Source organism: Rhea pennata, chromosome 2, assembly GCF_028389875.1.
Source record: "Rhea pennata isolate bPtePen1 chromosome 2, bPtePen1.pri, whole genome shotgun sequence".
Classification (NCBI taxonomy): Eukaryota; Metazoa; Chordata; class Aves; order Rheiformes; family Rheidae; genus Rhea; species Rhea pennata.
In genome coordinates, this window is record NC_084664.1 from 353,510 (window position 1) to 372,233 (window position 18,724).

Here is an 18,724-nt window from a genome sequence, read left to right on the forward strand (position 1 = left end):
TTCACTGCAAACCTGTTGCCTGGCACGGTAAATGCCATTAGTAAACCTTTGTTAGGATCCTTTCCTCATACTGTGGACATCAAAGAGAATATTAAACAATTGTATAACTTGTCCCCAAGGAACATTGCCCTGGGCCATCTTTCACCCTGCTCCCCCTTTTCAGTACAATCTGTTTCTCCCTCCCAGCCAGTCTTCAACTATTTACAGTTCTTCTGCTAATAAGATATTCGAGTTACCAGATACACTCAAATTTGCATTTACTCTGGACTTTGCTCCCAGCCTTGGATGTCTGCTACTAAACCTCTCAAAGAATGCCTGTATCTTGCCATAGCTCAGGGCATAGTAAGGCTGCATGTATTTTGCAAGCTGCTACACTCACTCTGTTTGCATCCTAAGCTTGCTGCACACAAGCAGTGATCAGAAAACTACACAGCTTTATTAAGCAGTTTTGGCTACCAGCAGGGCTTAGCACATTCACTTGCACCTTTATATAAGTGTCCAGGTGGTCTAGAGCACCAGGAAAGCTGTCACAGGTCTCTGCAAAAATCTGTTGAGAACTACTTGCAGTCCAGCATTAAAAATGTATGCAGCCAGGTACAAACTTTGCATAGGTATTTTAAATCCCTAAATGTAGGGGTAAAACCTGCAGACTTTACTCAAGTTTCACAGCAACAATGGTGTATCAAAAGCCCAACCAGTGGCTTGACAGACTCAAATATACCCCAGGATTCAAAACCGATCCCCTTATGGAAAAGCAGCGCCAGTCTGGCAGAGTCTGTTTTGCTAAACCTTCTTTGCATTTTCTTCAGTTTTATGTTTTCCTCTCAGTCCTTACTACTCTCTTCCTAAAAAACGGTTTCAAGTTTTGCTTAGTAGTGAGGAGGCTGAAGGGCTCACAGCTGTTGTGACTACCCTCTTTAGAGAGCCATCTCAGCATTTGTGTGCTCACTGAAATCCGAAGCAAAGTATTAATGCAATTAGGAGGCTACCCAAAGGATCCCTCTTGTCAGGCACTCACCATGGCAAACTGTTTTGGGTTCTGACCTGCTCCTCCTACATCCAGTCTGCCTTCTCCAAAGTTACAGAATGAACACATCTGGCTTCACCATCTTCCCAGCATGGGGGCTTTGGGAGTCCCTGTCAATCTAACCCTTGCCTAAAGAACAGAAAAGAACCCTTCCCTGGCAGAAAGGACAGCTTCCAGAGAGCTCCTCTCCCTTCTGCACTATTGGGGTCCTCAAGAAGCCCCATAATTGAATCCACCCTGTTAAACACATCCCCTAAAAAGTCCATCTGTATACAAATCCAAGACCATCAGCTTCCTGCTTCCAAGGGGAGCAGGACTATCTATGTTCATCTATGCTTGTCTACATCCCATTCCATGGGGCAAGCATGCTGCTTTGCCAGGGCAGTCAGGCTGAGGCCTGTTTCACAGACCTCTCTTCTGCTTTGCCCAAGAACTTCTCTACACAGGCTGCTCATGACTCTGCAGCGAGCACCTCTAAAAGCACTCCACAATTCCCGGAGACCATGAGCCAGGTCTGACAGTTTACACATGAAGCCTCATCTCAAGGCAAGCAATGAGCTGTTCTGGACTATCAGCAGAAGCTCCCAGAGTGACAATCACTCTGCTGTTTCCAAGAGCTACTCCAGGGCTTTAGTGAGTCTAGTACTAGACTAAACAAGCTGTGTAGTGAGTGAAGAGAACGATAGGTGTGGGAAGAACTCTATGGGGTCATGGGCTTTCCCTGTTCCCATTTCCCACCTGGTTGATGTGAACAGAAGGAATCGAGGCCGCAGAGACAGACGAATGGCTGGGTGAATTGGGCAAGGACTTGCAGGGACCGATGGAAAGCTGCTGTTTCTTCCGTAGAGCCACCACCTTCTGAGCCACTGAAAGAGGAGAGAAAGAAGACAGGGTCAGAGTACAGAAAGCACCTTTCTCCGGCCCCTTATTTCTATAGTGCTTCAGTGAGACCCAAATTCTTCTCACTGAAGCCATTATCTGAGGCTCGCTCAAACTGTGCACCCTACGTCAATAAGGAGGATTTCTGCAGAATGGCTAGCTTTGTTATTCCATTGCTTGCCTCTGCTACACAGCATGGCCAAAACTGACAGTATTTTGCCAGCAGCTGTTCCAGCAGGCAGCAGGACAGGCTTTCCACATTCATCATGCTGAGCTACTGAAGGCTACCTGCTCTCTTCAGTCTCATGTGAAGCAGTGACTTCATGTGGATACTGAAGAGAAATGTAGAGCCCTAGGCTGCTGTGGAAGAACTTCTGGGCAGCCAGAGTCACTTCTCGGTCATCTTCTCAAAGCAGGAGACAGTACATGCTCAGCAGCTTACATTTCAGAGAGCTGACCAGGACAGAGGATCTGGCAGGTGCTGCAGCAGCTACAGGAGCCAGTTACAGAACTGAACAGCTTAGGCAATGCCACTTCCATCAGCTTGGACACTTCTGACCCTCACAGTCTCTAGATGTTCTAAAAACTAACATTAAAAACTACTCTTCCTGTTTCTATGATCTTACTGCCAGATCCCAAAGCCCAGAATTCCATTTCAACCTTCCAAATCTCCTATTCTTTCTGAAAAAAAACAAAAAACAAAAACAAAAAACAAAACAAAACAAAAAAAAAAAAACAGTTTGACCACAGAAGACAAAAGCAAAGAAAAGCTGGGCTTTTAGAGAATTCAGAAGAGTACACAGCCAATCGTTCTTTTCTTTTGCATATTGACCAGGTACCCTCATAATCACAACAAAGAATCCTTCAGATGAACAAAGCTGAGCCACTGGGAACATCACATGTCACAGAATCACAGAATGGCTGAGATTGGCAAGGACCTCTGCAGATCATCCAGTTCTCCCTCCCCCTTCAAGCAGGGTCACATAGAGCACATTGCCCAGGATCCTGTCCAGATACCTTTTGCATATCTCCGTGGATGGAGACCTTGTGCCAGTGCTCAGTCATCCTCACAGTCAAGTAGCTTTTCCTCATGTTCAGACGGAACTTCCTGTGTTTCAGTTTGCGCCCACTGCCTCTTGTCCTATTGCTGGGCACCACTGAAAAGAGCCTGGCCCAATCCTCTCTACAACCTCCCTGCAGATACTTATACACACTGTCAAGATCCTCCATCAGTCTTCTGTTCTCCAGTCTGAACAGACCCAACTCTCTTAGCCTTTTCTCATACGAGAGATGCTACAGACCCTTCAGCATCTTAGTAGCCCTTCTCTAGACTCTCTCCAGTAGCTCCATGTCTCTCTTGTCTTGGGGAGGCCAGAACTGGACCCAGTACTTGAGATGTGGCCTCACTAGGGCTGAGTAGAGGAGCAGGATTACCCCTCTCGACCTGCTGACAATGTTCTTCCTTATGCACCCCAGAATACTGTTGGCTTTCTTGGCTAGAAGGGCACATTGCTGGCCCACTAGGATTCCCAAGTCCTTCTCCCACAGAGCTGCTTTCCAGCAGGTCAATCCCCAACCTCTACTGGTGCATAGGGTTATTCCTCCCTAGGTCCAGGACCCTGCGCTTCCCGTTGTTGACCCTCACAAGGTTCCTCTCTGCCCACCTCTCTGCCTGTCAAGGTCCCTCTGAAGGGCAGCACAGCCCCCTGGTATATCAGCCACTCCTCCCAGATGTCCATCATAAGCAAACTTGCTGAGGAGGCACTCTGTCCCTTCATCCAGGTCACAGATGAATCAGTTGAGCAAGACTGGACCCAGTACTGAGCCCTGGGGAACTCCACTAGCTAGAGGCCTCCAACTAGACTCTGCACCACTGATGACAACCCTCTGAGCTCTGCCTTTCAGCCAGTTCTCAATCCGTCTCATTGTCCACTCATCTAGCCTGCACTTCCAGAGCTTGCCTTTGAGGATGTTATGGGAGACAGTGTCAGAAGCCTTGCTGAAGTCAAAGCAGACAACAACCACTGCTCTCCCTTCTACCCAGCCAGTTGCTCCACCACAGAGGGCTATCAAGTGAATCCCTTAGTGAATCCAACCCAACATGCTTAATATGCACTCCTGCAATAAGGGCCTGCTATATTTCCTTTCAAGAAAGACACAAGATGTTGTATCATAAGCATGGTGTGACTGAACTCATCAAAAAAAGTGAAACACAGGTAACAATTGCAAAATCCTGCCACCTCGTATGAGCAGGTGCAATGACCTGCAGAGAGACCCTGCTGGGCCACGACTGCTACCTGCTTGCCTGATAAAGCTGGGAGCCTGACCAGATGTTAGTGCCATAAATGGCAGGAAGTTCTCCTCTACCCACCACACACACCATATTAATCTGTCATATTCTCCTGCTAGCTTCTTTGCCATGCTCTTCCCTGGCCAGCTTGACTCACTGATCTCTGAATAAGCTGGTTTGTATTCAAACACTGGCCAGGCACAACACAGAGCAATCACATTGGTAGTGATAAAATCTCACCAATACTTATCTGAGGCAGAATTAAGGGACCTTCAGATGTCTGCTTGCTGGGCAGAGGTTCTCCTACTTCGTGAACAATGGACTGTTTCAAAGATATTTTAAGTCAGTGGCTGGGTTAATTTGCTATCAAGATGTCTTTGCTTGCTACATATAGTTCAATGAATCATAGAATCATAGAATCATAGAACCAGTAAGGCTGGAAGGGACCTCTGGAGATCATCTAGTCCAACCTCCCTGCTCAGCAGGGTCACCTACAGCATGGTAGACAGGGTTGCATCCAGGCAGGTCTTGAAGATCACCAGAGAAAGAGACTCCACAACCTCTCTGGGCAACCTGTTCCAGTGCTCTGTCACTCTCACAGGGAAGAAAGTCCCCCTCACGGTCAGGCAGAACTTCCTGTGGTTCAGTTTGTGCCCATTGCCTCTTGTCCTGTCACACGGGACAACTGAAGAGAGTTTGTCCCCGTCCCCTTGACACCCTCCCTTCAGGTACTTATACACATTGAGAAGATCCCCCCTCAGTCTTCTCTCCTCCAGGCTAAACAGACCCACTCTCACAGCCATTCCTCATAGGGCAGATGCTCCAGCCCTCTGATCATCTTTGTAGCCCTACGCTGGACTCTCTCCAGTAGTTTCATGTCTCTGTTTTACTGGGGAGCCCAGAACTGGACGCAGTACTTGAGATGAGGCCTCCCCAGGGCTGAGGAGAGGGGCAGGATCACCTCCCTCGACCTGCTGGCAACACTCTGCCTAATGCAGCCCAGGAGACCATTGGCCTTCCTGGCCACAAGGGCACATTGCTGGCTCATGGTCAACTTGTCATCCACCAGCACTCCCAGGTCCTTCTCTGCAGAGCTGCTCTCCAGCAGGTCAGCCCCCAGCTTGTACTGGTGCCTAGGGTTATTTTTCCCTAGGTCCGGGACTCTGCATTTGCCCTTGTTGAACCTCAGGAGGTTCCTCTCCACCCAACCCTCCAGCCTCTCCAGGTCTCTCTGAATGGCAGCACAGCCCTCAGGTGTGTCAGCCACTCCTCCCAGCTTGGTATCATCAGCAAACTTGCTGAGGAGGCACTCTGTCCCCTCATCCCGGTCACTGATGAAGAAGTTCAACAGGATGGGACCCAGTCCTGAGCCCTGGGGGATGCCACTAGCAACAGGCTTCCACCTGGACTCTGCTCCACCGATGACAACCCTCTGAGCTGTGCCTTTCAGCCCGTTCTCAATCCACCTCACTGTCCACTCGTCTAACCCACACTTCCTGAGCTTCTCTAGGAGGATGTTATGGGAGACAGTATCAAAGGCCTTGCTGAAGTCAAGGTACACAACGTCCACTGCTCTTCCCTCATCTACCCAGCCAGTCAGTCCATCATAGAAGGCTATCAGATTGGTTAAGCAGGATTTCCCCTTGGTGAATCCATGCTGCCTACTCCTGATCACCTTCTTTTCCTCCATATGTCTGGAGATGACATCCAGGATGAGCTGTTCCATCCCCTTCCCAGGGCTGGAGGTGAGGCTGACCAGCCTGTAGTTTCCTGGGTCCTCCTTCTTGCCCTTTTAGAAGACTGGAGTGACACTGGCTTTCCTCCAGTCCTCAGGCACCTCTCCAGTTCTCCAGGACCTTTCAAAGATGCTGGAGAGGGGCCTGGCAACAACATCTGCCAGCTCCCTCAGTACCTGTGGGTGCATCCCATCCAGGCCCATGGATTTGTGGATGTCTAGCCTGCCCAGAAGGTCTCTAATCCTATCCTCAGTGATGTATAATCAATGTGTCCTGCACCAGTGCAGGACCTCTGCCTCTCGATATATCGCTCAGTATCTGTCAAATGCGATGGAGGGTATTACAGTGTATATAGCACTTGAGCATCACACAAGTTGTTTTAAAGTTTATCATAACTCTTTGTTCTAGACAGAGATACCACCAGAAATAGTCAGCTCCATGAGGAGAATCTAGATAAAGAACAGAGGTACACTGGATGGTCCAAACTGATGCACAGAAACAGCTCTATAAAAACATCTTCCAGGGGATGGGGGTGTGGGTGGTACCTTTTGGAATCAATGGGCCTTGCACAAGAAACATATACATGAAATCTTGGCCACACCATGAAAATACTCCTGCTAGACAGTTCCTCAGAAGCTTCACTCACTAGTCTGGAAGATGTGGCAATGCTGTCAATTATCCCTGAAGGCACACTACAATCTAATTCACATCTAAGCGAAAGAAACGATACTCACTGTCCAACAACAGAAATCTAAACAAGCAACTTGCACATGTAGGAGACAGTCAGAACCATCATTGTGCTTTCAAGGAAGTCCAAAACTGTAGCCTTATTGCTGAGGAGGAAAGATGAATAGCAGATCAACTGCAAGCATTTCTGCAGTAGGGTTCTGGTAAGTGATGGGAAAAGATGGCCTGGCAATGCCAAGGCACAACAGTCCTCTCCAGTGCTCAGGGTCAGAGGGAGGAGAGGAGCACTCCTTCTCAGCTTGCCACAAAGGAAGCCAGAAGCAAGCTGGAGAAGCCAGCTACAACACAGAGCAGCTAAACTGCTGTCCTTTCCAAGCACTCCTATGATCAAAGCTGGATCAGTCTTCCTCTTCAAGAACAACTTCAAGACAATCCCTGCCAAAGCACTCTTGAAATTTCGCTTCCTCACTTTTACATGATAAAGAAATATTCTTAAAACGAAACCCAAAAGCTGAGGTGCCTCCACACTGATGGCTTCTTGCTGTTGTCCTGGTATCTGCTGAACTCTAGGAGATTCCTGTGTTACAGGAGCTCTGTGAAGGTAATTCTGAGAACAAATCTCTTCAATAATAATAATTTCCAGAGCCAAGAAATGGGAACATATGCTCAGTACCTGCCTCTTACCTCACTGGGAGCTCTGGTATGAGTAAAGGAACCACACTAACTCATCCCTTCAGGGCGACCCAGCCTTGCCACTGGTGAAGTTCTAAAACTAGAGGTTCATATCTGCATAGTCCTGGACACTAGAGTACATAATCCAGCTTAGGTCACTCTTACTGCTTTGTGCCAGGATCATCTCCAAACTCTATTTGAAGCCAAAAGCAGACTGCTCCATCTTTTCACAAAAGCAGTGCCTGTGGAACATCTGATATTGGAAACAACTTTGAAAGGATCAGAGAAGTGCAGTTCCTACACAGTGAACAGCACTTCAGAGAGGACTTTTGCCAGCTGCATGTGAGAAAACTAGCCCCATAAGCAGAAAAGAGGTAACCATGATGTGCATCGTTTTCACAAAGACCTTCAGAAGCCTGGCTGCCAAGACAAAACATCTGCCACTCAGAAAGATTCAATACAATCACAGTGGCACAATCCACAGAACATGCATAGTCTAGATCCCTTGTACAACACAACAAACTCATCTTCAGATCAAACTTCCAGAAACTGCTCTAGGCATAGAGGAATAGTCTCTCAGCCACAACTGAGCAGAAAGGATGGCACCATAATAGCTGGAACCACCTTATTCTTGAAGAATATCTGCACAGGCAGTGAATATGGAGATCGAAAGTTCTGGATCTCAGAGCTTTGCCCACACTTAGCAGCACCATGTGCAGACCATGGGGTTATTTGCAGAGACAGTAGTTTGGGAAGGAAGATTGTTAGCCTCATTCTTCAACTGCATACCTAGAAGAAGGATGGTTGCTCCTCCAAGCTGCCATGCTAGACCAGCATAACACTCATTTGCTGCCCCTAAAAAGGTCAGTGCTTGCTTAATGTTAGACAAGGTAGTGGCATGAAAGGGCCCTCTGAGAACAAAGAGCAGCATATGCACTGCACACTCTGGACACGCAAACAAACCTTTGCAATGACAGCAATGATCATAGAGCTTAGAGAGAACTTCCTGTTTCTACTGTGGGAACATGGTATCTTCTCTGGCCTGCACGAGGCAGGCATACTACTATGTGGACTGAGCAACTTGTGTGGAAGAAAGCATGTAAGGTGGGGCCTGGCTCATAAACTGCATCTCCATGCAAGGCAAGTTCCTTTCACAATCCACAATTGTCAGCACTCCACCGGACCTCAAACCAGATGCACCAGACCCCATCAGTACTCATCAGCAAAAGCTGTTTATCTGCTCTGACAATGCCTCATCCTGTCAAGTCAGCTTCTTCCGAAATTGGATCCTAGAAGTCTTGGAACAGTTCTCAGATACCAGTGACATCTGGGGCGAGTGTGTCTGGCTCAGCTCTCCTCAGCTCCACACATTTCACAAAGCCAGTGCTCTTTTCTCTGTTCTTTCCCTTGCCACAGCTTTTGCTCAAGGGAGTCTGTGTTGTCCTGCAGTTAAGCAGGCAGGGGAAAGCAGTAAGAATGTGAGATTTACTTGAGATCTTCTGTGAAGTGGTGGGTCTCGGTAGCCTACTCGCTACTCGTGATTACTACATTGTGTCTTCTCCACAGCTCCCCAGAGCTCTGAGCAATATGCTGTCCAAAGTTATCCACTACCCTTGAGCTTGGATCTCTCAGTCTCACCATGATGCATGAACATCAGCCCTAACTGGCTGCACTCTTAAAGAAAACCTTCTGCTGAAACATGATGCAGACAGAGGCAGATCAGTCATCCCTGGTGAGGGCATTGGTACTAGGAAAACAGTGCACTGGCAGGGTGCATCATGGCACACAGAGGCAGATTACTGCAGGAAATATGATTACTGCACAGGGTAGTGCAGGAACTCAGCTCATTGGTACAAGGACTCAAAGGCCACAAAGGATCTCTCACTTTTCCAGGCTGGTCTTTGCACCTTGCCAGCCATTAAATTTCACCCTGCCTACACTGCAACAGTCATCTGGGATGGGTAAAGTCTCTTCCACAAAGAAACTTAGCACGTATTTTGAGAAAGCAAAAGATGCAGAATGCAGCACTTCCCTATGACATTTTTTGCAATAATCAAAAAAGAGGGATATTAAGAAAAAAATAATAATTCTTTAAAATGTGAATTTGACAGGCTTCAGCTTCTAGCATTAGATCTCTGCTAGCCGGCAGAGTCTTTTAGTACCTGTGATTTTCTCCCCACGCAGATACTCAGATATTGTAATCAAGTCACCTCTTAGCCTACTTTCTGATAAATTGAATGGATAAGCTCTTTTAGTGCCCCACTGTTAGGCATTTTTGCCAGTCTTTGATTAATTTTTGTTGTTTTTTTTTTTATCTTCTCAGTTTCTCTGCTCTCTTTTGAAATGCTAATACCCCAATTTGACACAGCATTCCAGCAATGGTCTGCTACCAAGTACAAAGATAAGAATCTATCTATACTTCCACTTGATATTCCCCTGTTTATATACTCAAGGACATCCTCAGGCCTCTCCTGGGCACAATTCCTCCTCACACAGGGATGACCCACACTCCTCATTCCCACACAACATAAGCATCTGACTATTTATTTGAGCAGTCTCGGATGACCACACACCCCAGAATTCTCACTCTTGGGGTCTTCTGGATTTCCTTCTCCAGCCTCACTGTCCTTTGCTCCTTCTCACAGTTAACAAAACCCACTCCATGTCCTTCTTCTTGACCACACGTGCAGGCCATGAATAAACCCAGAGAAAATATTAAGTACAGTACATTGCAGGCACGCATGACGCGTGAGCCTTTAAGCAGCAACTCAAGATCTCCCACTAAGAGAGGAAAAGCTCGCTAAGCAGACCTGGGGCCAAAAATTCCAAGCCCTGGTCTCACACAAGAGTTTTCATCTCACCATTTAGTGTCGTGTGATCTATGTTCCCTGTGGTCAACAAAGAGAAAAACCACCACAGAGCACAATTCGTTTCATCCTGAGAATAAAAAAAGATGAGAAGCAGTCTAACAAAGAGCAGCATCTAATCCTACAGTCCTTCCTCCTCCTCTTCTCAAATCCACCTTCTGCCATTCTTCACAATATTCCTCCAGAAAAGGGATACAGCTAATCCTTATGTTGATTTGAAGGAATCTGAGGAACAAATTTAGTGTCACACACTTTCTAGAAGCCAAGATTAGGTACACATATAGCCTACCCACTGCTCCAGACTTGCTCTGCAAAATGCTGAGTCAGTTCAACAGATTCTGTCCTTCCAGGCCTGCTGAAATATTCACTATCTTCAGTTATTCACAGTTGTTTTCTCCTACCATTTCTCCATTACTTTTCTAGAAGGTAAGAAGAAAGGAGGGGATAGAGGCAACCAACTACCAAGACAACTTTCCTTACATCTAAAAATGGAAATATATTTGCTTTTCCCAATAGGTAAAACTTCCCCAGCAGGCCAAACAAAGCCATCTAGTTCTTCGTAACTCCTATGGATACAGTGAACTCATGGATCACTCTTCAAAGGCTCCTCTATCAGTATCTCATCCAGATCTGCATTTTACCTAGCTGTCCAGACCACAACACTATGAATGGACAGGGGCTCTGGAACTCTGGCACCGCTGTCCCTCCTCAAGGCCCTGAGGTCACTCTATATTCTCCTAGCTCAGGAAACTCTTGGAGAAACCCCTTTGCAGGAAGTCCATTAATGGAGCAGCGTGGTAAAGAGACACATGCTGTTGAGCAGTATTTCTCAACTCAGGAATTGCATATCCTGGTGAGGCGTGATGCTGGAAGGATTAAAGCCCAAAAGACACTGAAAGTTTTGTTTTTATCCCCATTGACAGAAACCTCACTACTCATACTCCACAGACTGTGACTTATTTATATGCACATAACCTAGAGCAGCTTACCTCTGCTACCTCTTAAAAAAAAAAAAAAAAAAAAAAGACCCCCCTCCCCCCAGATTTTGCTATGCTTTACTATTGAAAAGGCTCATGGAAATATATAACCTCAAATTAAAGGTTGCCAAACCAACAGATTATGAGAGTCCAAAGATTAGAGTGGCAGGACAGGATCCAACAGTCTGTGACTCTGTTCCTCACACTGCAATTACTTGCTGCATGCCTTCATGAAGACTTCTTTCCCTTTCTCTAGCTGAGTAGGGGTAACTCTCAGCAGACTGTGGGGCTAAGCTGACTGCAGATTTTACAGTTCAGAGCTTTTCCAATGAAAAGGATATTTGGCAAAAAGAATATTATTGAGTACTAGAGCCAGTCTTAGGTCCATGCTCAAAAGCAAGGTATCAACAAATGGGAAAAGGCAGGAAACAACCATGAAGGTACATCACAGTCTAGAAAACCTAGTCCAGAGAGACTGATCAAACTTGACCTGTTCAGTCTAACAAAGCATGGAGTCAAAGGTTCGAGGATACAAAAAAAAACCCCACAATGCAGAGCCTGCTGCATGCTGGAAGATTCCTTGTTAGGGGCTAGAGAGAGGGCCAAGGGGGGATGATTTGAAAGGTCTCTTTTGCCTGGTGTCTCAAACCGTCTCAGAGATGGACCAGCAACAGGAGAGCTCTACATGCTTCTGTATAGGGAAGGCAAGCACTTTGGTTATGATTCTTAACACTTCAACAGTACATTACTGGAAGCTCAGAGACTTGTGCAGGGGAAGGAAGATCACAAGTGCCAGTCCAGAGGAGGAACAAGGCACTTGAAGCCAGCAGCAGTCTCAGGCCTGTGTCTTGCCCCTAGATTATCTTGCCATGCTGCAACGAACTGAGTTAGAATTTTGTTTTCGGACAGTCTTGCTGCACTGGTGTTTCCAAACTTTCTCCATGTCACCTGTCCCATTTGCACACACTCCTTTCCCAGCTCAGCTGCCCACCTCTCCACAAGCAAATCCACCCTGCCCAGCCACTCAGCACTGCACAGATCCTTCCTGACAGGGCTCTTTCCATGTGGCATTTGACAGAGATACTCAACTGCACTCTGGAAGACAAGGTTGAGAAAGGGAAAAGAGGAATATGCGCCTCATTCAAAGACAGCTTTATCTGACTAGATAGAAAACTCCTAGGATGTGATGCGGGTTCCCTCTTCCACCTCTAGCAACTCTGTATACAGACCCTTCTCAAAGCCTAAGTGGAAATACTTTTCCGCATACTGTTTCCATTAGGATCAGCTGCTCTACCTGGCAATTTAGCTGCTGCTCCTCTGCCCTTCATGTCCAAGAATTCTGCTGCTTCCTCTTCTCCTCCATAACATGCAATCGAACCCATTTCTCCAGGCACATAAGTCTTTTGGCTCATGTATACTGCTGTGCTGCACAGGCCCACCACAGGGATGCAACAGTCCCCTATAGCCTCTTTGGTCTCTGGAACAAGTGGCTACCCAACAAACAGCCTCTATGAGAAAGGGAGGAGAAAGATGCTGTCCTGCTGTGCTCTGCAGTAGTCCTGCTTTCATATACATGTGCAGCTCATTTATGTATAATATACAAGGGAATCAAAAACACACAATCAGCAAGTCTTACCCTTAGCTCTCACTCTCTGTACATAAAGTGTCTGCACTGCACATGAACTTAACATCTAACTTTCTGTGCCTTCACTGGAATATTCCTTTCTAAGTGGGATCCTGTAGTCTACGTATTGTAAGTCTACACACTCAGACAGTACAGCTGCCCTATATATGCCTCTCAGATACCCTCCACCAGACTGCAGTTACCATCCTGGAAGACTCGCTCCACATTCAGTCCATAGGTAGCACAGGTCTCATAGTACGTGCAGCGTTTCAAATCATTGGAGAGCTTCCGTGCTCGGGAATCATCAATGACTCGGGGATTTGTGGCACTGATGGCATCTGGAAACCAAAGGGAGAGAAGGTTAAAAAACAAGCTACTGTGTCCCATCAGTTCATGGGTCACAGGTCACACTCCTGGCCTCTCTCCATTCCTCTCCATGCTGAGATTATCCAGCTTCATTGTACACCTGTTGTCCTATAAATGCCTAAGATAATGAAATTCCATGTTTGTAGAAAGATAATTTGTTAACACTTTCTTAAATGAACCTTATTCAACTTTCCTAGCCATGTAGTCACTGATATTTCTTAACACAGAGGGATTATTTCCTGGAAACCAGTGCAAAGTGTGGCTGGCAACACAAGGCAGCATAGCTGTTTGGCACTGGATATACCATCAAGAATTCACAAGACAATGTTACGAATAGTGCACTCATGAGAAGACAATGGAAGGACACCTGATAGCTTGGAGAAATGGTGAGAAGAATTCAGAGTGTTTATACATGACATAAATGACCAACTCATTGCAATCCATCAATGTATGATTGGTCATAGAAGCTGCAACTACCAGATGCATTCATCTCCAAGTCTGCCTCAGCTGCAGCATAAAATGGACTTGCCAACATATCTTGATCATTTTAGGTCTTAAGGTCACACTTTACAGATTAAAGAACCAAAACAGAAAGATGATCTTCAGTTAAGTGAGAAAGATGGCTCTGCTAGGACGCACTCAGAGTTATGCCTTCATTAGTAGACCACTTTCTGAATCCTTAGGCTCCACGATACATATTTGTACCCCTCGCTCAGCCCTGAACCAAGATCCTTCAGTCCTGAAATTAACTCCACAAGTTTAAATATCAGAAATTTACTGTCTTTGTTCCACTCTTCATTTACAGTTCAGAGCAGAAACCTCTGAAATTCCTCTTCTGCTGTCATTGCCTATGTTCCAACCCTATTACCTTCGTCTTCATGAAGAACATGATCCCATCAGTTTATCCCAATACTCAGGAACTGAGTTCTGCCATGACTTTCTCCTTCCTCACATCCTCCATCCCTTGCTCTTGCTTTCTGTTGTTGCTCTTACATTCAAATAACTTCTGCAGCTCCAGGTATCAAGAACCCTTTCTCCCTCTCACCTGTGCTTTACTGTTTGCAGATGAAAAAGGCAACCACATTTCAGGCATCTGGAGCCCACAGATACCTGCAGCAATGACCTCTTGTTACTGACACCTCCCTGCCTCCTGGGCTAAGGGACCAGCAGCAAAGCTTTACGAGGCAAAGCGCTTCCTCCAATGCACTCTGCACTAGGCAGATAATCCCAACTCAAGGCTGCCTTTTCTCCTGATAGCCCCACTGTTGCCCATACCCACTTTCAGCCTCATGTTAAGTGAAAGCTGGTCTTACTGCTTTCTGCCTGACTCTTGTCCCCAGCCCACGCCTGGAAGAAGAAAAAGGAGGCTCATTCTAGGTTGCTGCTGCTCTTCTGCATTTCCATACATGCGCTGGCAGCACCTCAGAGAAGACAATGCCCAACAACTCAGGCCTCTTCCCAGGATGCCAAAAGCAAGTTATCATCTCCTCAAACCTTTCTTACTGCAGCTTGCCCCCAGAAAGATGAAAAGCAATGCATTATCAGAAAAATCTTTGGTGGCTAGGCCCTGACTCCTGCCCCGGCTCAACCATTGCAGAGAACACAAGCAGAAATTGAAAAAGAAAGGAAATGTAAAGAGGTTCAGGTGTTTCAAAGAAGAAAGTGGCTCAGTATGAAAGTAAGTAGCTCTCCACAGCAAGAAATGGTCTATGACAGAATTTTTTAACACTTACAGTGTCCTAAACCAGGGGCCTCAGAATAACTCTGTCCCAAGTACTGCCTACCAGCGCCAGACGAGAAGATGAAGCAGCTCCTACAATCACCCAGTGACATACTCATAGGGCTAGCATTGAGCTCTTTTGCTAGTGTTTATTTATCATAAATATTCCTCACTGAGACAGGAAGGAGGTGAGGACTGAGCCTGAGTAGCCAGCTCCCCAGCTCTTACCTTGTGTGCCTACCAGCACCATCGGCACCTCCGCTGTGTTCCGGTAGCTGCAGAGCCGCAGATAGTAGTTATATACTGTCTGGAAGCTGATTTCATCCTCCAAGCTGAAGACAAACACCACAGCATCGACCCAGGCAGCAAACTGAAGGAGACCAACAATTACAGTTCAGGTAAGTGTCCTAGAGCCCCTGTGTTCAGAGCTGTCAGCAAGAGGAGCAATACAGCAGATAAGTGGGATGCGGCAGCTGAGCTCAAGTTTACGCCAGCCTGGGCTCTGTGGCGCAAGTTCCTCATTATGAGAGTAAGACACTGGGGTCAGCAGTGACCATAAGGAAAGGCAGGCCCTAACACAGGTCCCACAGTTTCTAAGAATTTCTTAGTTTCTGTTACTGTGTCTTCCTAACTGTTGTTTAAAACCTTATCCTCTTCCACCACAGAACTTCTCCCCAAAGAAGCAGTGAGGCCAGTTCCTTTTCCCAGAACTGTCTAATCCTTCTGGTAGGACAGAGAGTGGGAAGGGATCTCAGGAGGTACAGATCTCCTACCTGCAGTTCAGGGGGGCCCCCTTCATCGCGAATCAGCAGCAAGTAACTCTGACCATCCACTACGATCTCCTTCTTAAATCGGCCACCTTGGGAACAAAGCAAAGCAGCGGGTCAAGTGAGAGGAGGAAGAGCAAGCAGAGGGAAACCCATAATAAATAGAAGCGAGGTTGCAGAGCCGTTTGGCAGTGGCAGAAAGAGATGTTGAGATGAGGGGTCACCTTCTGAGCCAAGGAAGAGCAGTCAGGACCCAGACTGCTCACCCAAGCACCAAGAAACCAACTTACCTTCTGGAGACTCCTCCTGCACATAGGTGCCAGTCAGGTAGCGGTGCACAAGGGCCGACTTGCCACTGGACAGATTCCCCACAATGCCCTGCAACAAAGAGGCATGTGTGACAGCACCTTCTGCTTGCCCAGCACATCTCTCTCTGCAAGATGCAGTGCGGGCCCCTTCCTGCACTGTGAAAACATCAGTGCCAGACACACGGGCAGAGACACTCCAGAGAGAAGGCTCAAGGGATTGCATTATCCAGCCTGGTGTCCAATATGAACCTTGGGCACATAGAGGTAGGCACAGAGCACTAGGTTCTGGGGCTGAGACACACGCTGAGGATGCTCTTTCTACTCCAGAACTGGGAGAGCGTAAGTTCAGCACTAGATATGACCCTCTCTTCCTATAGCTCTCCTGTTCTTTTGAAGGGCACTTGGCCCCCCTTCACAAGGGGAAAAATTCTTCTCCCAGCCCATGCATACCAAATTCTTAGGCATTATACCTTTTGAAACAATGCTGACAAAAAGAGAACAACAGCAGAGACTAGCCATGCATTTGGGTACAGCTGCTATTTCGGATATCAGCAGCAAGGCACAGCATTTGCTCTTTGCTGTGACAGGTGATATTGCTGTAGAAAAGTGTGCATCTCCTGGTGGAGCTGGCTACTCCACCTACAAATAAAGTTATCTAGTACTTTGAGTATAACCCCCTGTCAATTGGTAATGACTTTGCCTAGTTTTTAACTGGGTTGAAATGTACTAGGCTACAAAAGGAATGCAGCTGTCTGAGCCACACAACAAATTTCTTTTCCTAATATTGACATTTTCACAATGGTTTAAAAGATCTCCAGTGCTTAAGGGGACAAGGAATAAAGTGGGCTTGCCTGTTGATGGGATAGCAGCCCAGGGTTAAAGGAGTATTTTCTATCATCCTTTCAAAGAACAGTCCAGATTGATCAACGAATATCCCACGGCTATTTCCCACATCCAAAAGCAGAGTGCACCTTGTGGAGCTGGATCCTGTTTTACTGAACATCCTACCTTATGCTCTTCTAGACTCACAAATGTAGCATTGTTCTGATGCAGCTGGAATAAAAATGCTGGGGAGATGCAGATGCATCTTTCACCTGCAGCATGCTCTTCCACCTCATTCTGGTGCCCCCAGGCCTGTGGAAAGGCTCAGTAGGGTAGAAGCCAGAAAAGCAGTTCCTAATTCACTTTTTCGGTGGGTCTATATACATTAAAACCCTTCAAATGAAGGAGGCAGGCAACTATGTACCAGCACTTCATTGTACAGAGCTCAGGAAACTGTCCTGGCAGAGCTGGGGCCATAACTCAACCTATTTAGGTAAACGAAGCTCTCACTCCTTCTCTAAACAGTTTCCTGAAAGGAATTTAGCCTATCTTTGGCTTTGGATAGTCTAGCTGTACAGTGGAGCTACTCATACATAAATAACTGCTGCTTTAGGGCATTCTATATTTCATCCAGTACCTAAACCATACTCCCAGTGCTCCCACAAACATGCCCTTGAGGTAGATGTTTGAAATTCCAACACTGACATTCAGTATCTGCCCATATTGCCCAGTAAAACCCAGTGTTCAGGGGTTTCTCCATGACTCAGGGTGTCCTCTTTGCCCCTCTGAAGGCATGACTGAAATAGGACTTTTTTTGATTCAGGGTACTGTCATTCAAATGTTGTTATATGTATCCTCTTTCCCTGCCCCCAAAATGGATTCTGAGGATTTGCTATTGCACTGGAAATTAAGATTTATAGTAAATCTACCAAGTCAGAAACAACCTTGGACATCCCCATGTAGATTCTCCAGCCAGGCTGCTGCGTTCCCAGAAAATCCCTTGCATGTCCACTGCGGCTTCACAGCAAATGCACACTAACACCAAAGCTTTTGGGACACTTCTTCCGCAGCAGTGCATAAGCTGAGCTGTGCACACTTCCTAAATCCACTATTAGATTAGACCACTTGATTTACTGGGGACATGCAGAGTATCAGCACTTCCTCGAACATCAGATTCTCTGCACAGGTACTAAGCAGATGGGTATATTTCCGTGCAGGAAATCCCAGGCAGAAACGCAATACCTTTATGATGAAAATTAAAAGCAGGCACACACAACTGAAAAATCCTGCCATTAATTCTACATGCTAATAGTGTGCATGAAAATAACATATATACTTATACATATGAGAGACAAAATTAAAATCCATAGTTCTATTATTTTTCTCCAAGTATTGCCTGGGATATAAATGAACAGTCACAACACATAACAGTATCAAAGCTCTCCACTTGTCTCTCATGGGAAAAGTCCTTTTTCTGCACTCCAGAGAACTCTGACTCTGGGAACTGCAGGCATGTCATTAAAATCTGATTCAAGGAAACACAATTCACATAGCTGAATAAGGATTAATTCCTTAAAGACAGGGTGGTGTCCAGTTGCAACCCACCATGCTGTGATTATCCATTCACAACTCAAATGAACTCAGTCTCTCCAAGTGCCAGAAAAGTGATGCCTCCTAAGGCCCTGCAGCCATGTAGACATTCAGTAAGAAGCCACTCGATACAAGTGTTCAGCCTAGAACATGCACATTTTCACAGAAACACTAAAACCAACACAGCAGAGGACATTGCACCCAAAGAGATCCAAGTCCCACAACTTCAGGTCAGAGGGTGGCTCGCACCGTCCAGCCCATTGCCTTGGGCAGGCTCTTTTGGCTCCTGCACTTCCAGCGCAGGTAGGAGAGTTCAGCCAGCTGGAAGCACCCCAAGCAATCTGTTGGCATCACGTGACAGAATTCAGAGCCACACTGTTAGGGCTGGAGCT

The 18,724-nt window shown here is 46.5% G+C and overlaps 1 protein-coding gene across 3 annotated transcripts in view; it reads right to left on the reverse strand.

The window, feature by feature from the left end:
- The window catches only part of AGAP3 (ArfGAP with GTPase domain, ankyrin repeat and PH domain 3), a 164,554-nt gene that overhangs the window by 81,970 nt on the left and 63,860 nt on the right, over window positions 1-18,724 (reverse strand). For all 3 annotated transcript variants that reach the window (XM_062568600.1, XM_062568602.1, XM_062568601.1), the window contains exons 3-7: window positions 15,903-15,990; window positions 15,619-15,704; window positions 15,074-15,215; window positions 12,963-13,097; window positions 1,766-1,893 (exon numbers count right to left, since the gene is read on the reverse strand). In XM_062568600.1, the coding sequence (XP_062424584.1) occupies window positions 1,766-1,893; window positions 12,963-13,097; window positions 15,074-15,215; window positions 15,619-15,704; window positions 15,903-15,990 (579 nt within the window). The remainder of the gene's footprint in view (window positions 1-1,765; window positions 1,894-12,962; window positions 13,098-15,073; window positions 15,216-15,618; window positions 15,705-15,902; window positions 15,991-18,724) is intronic.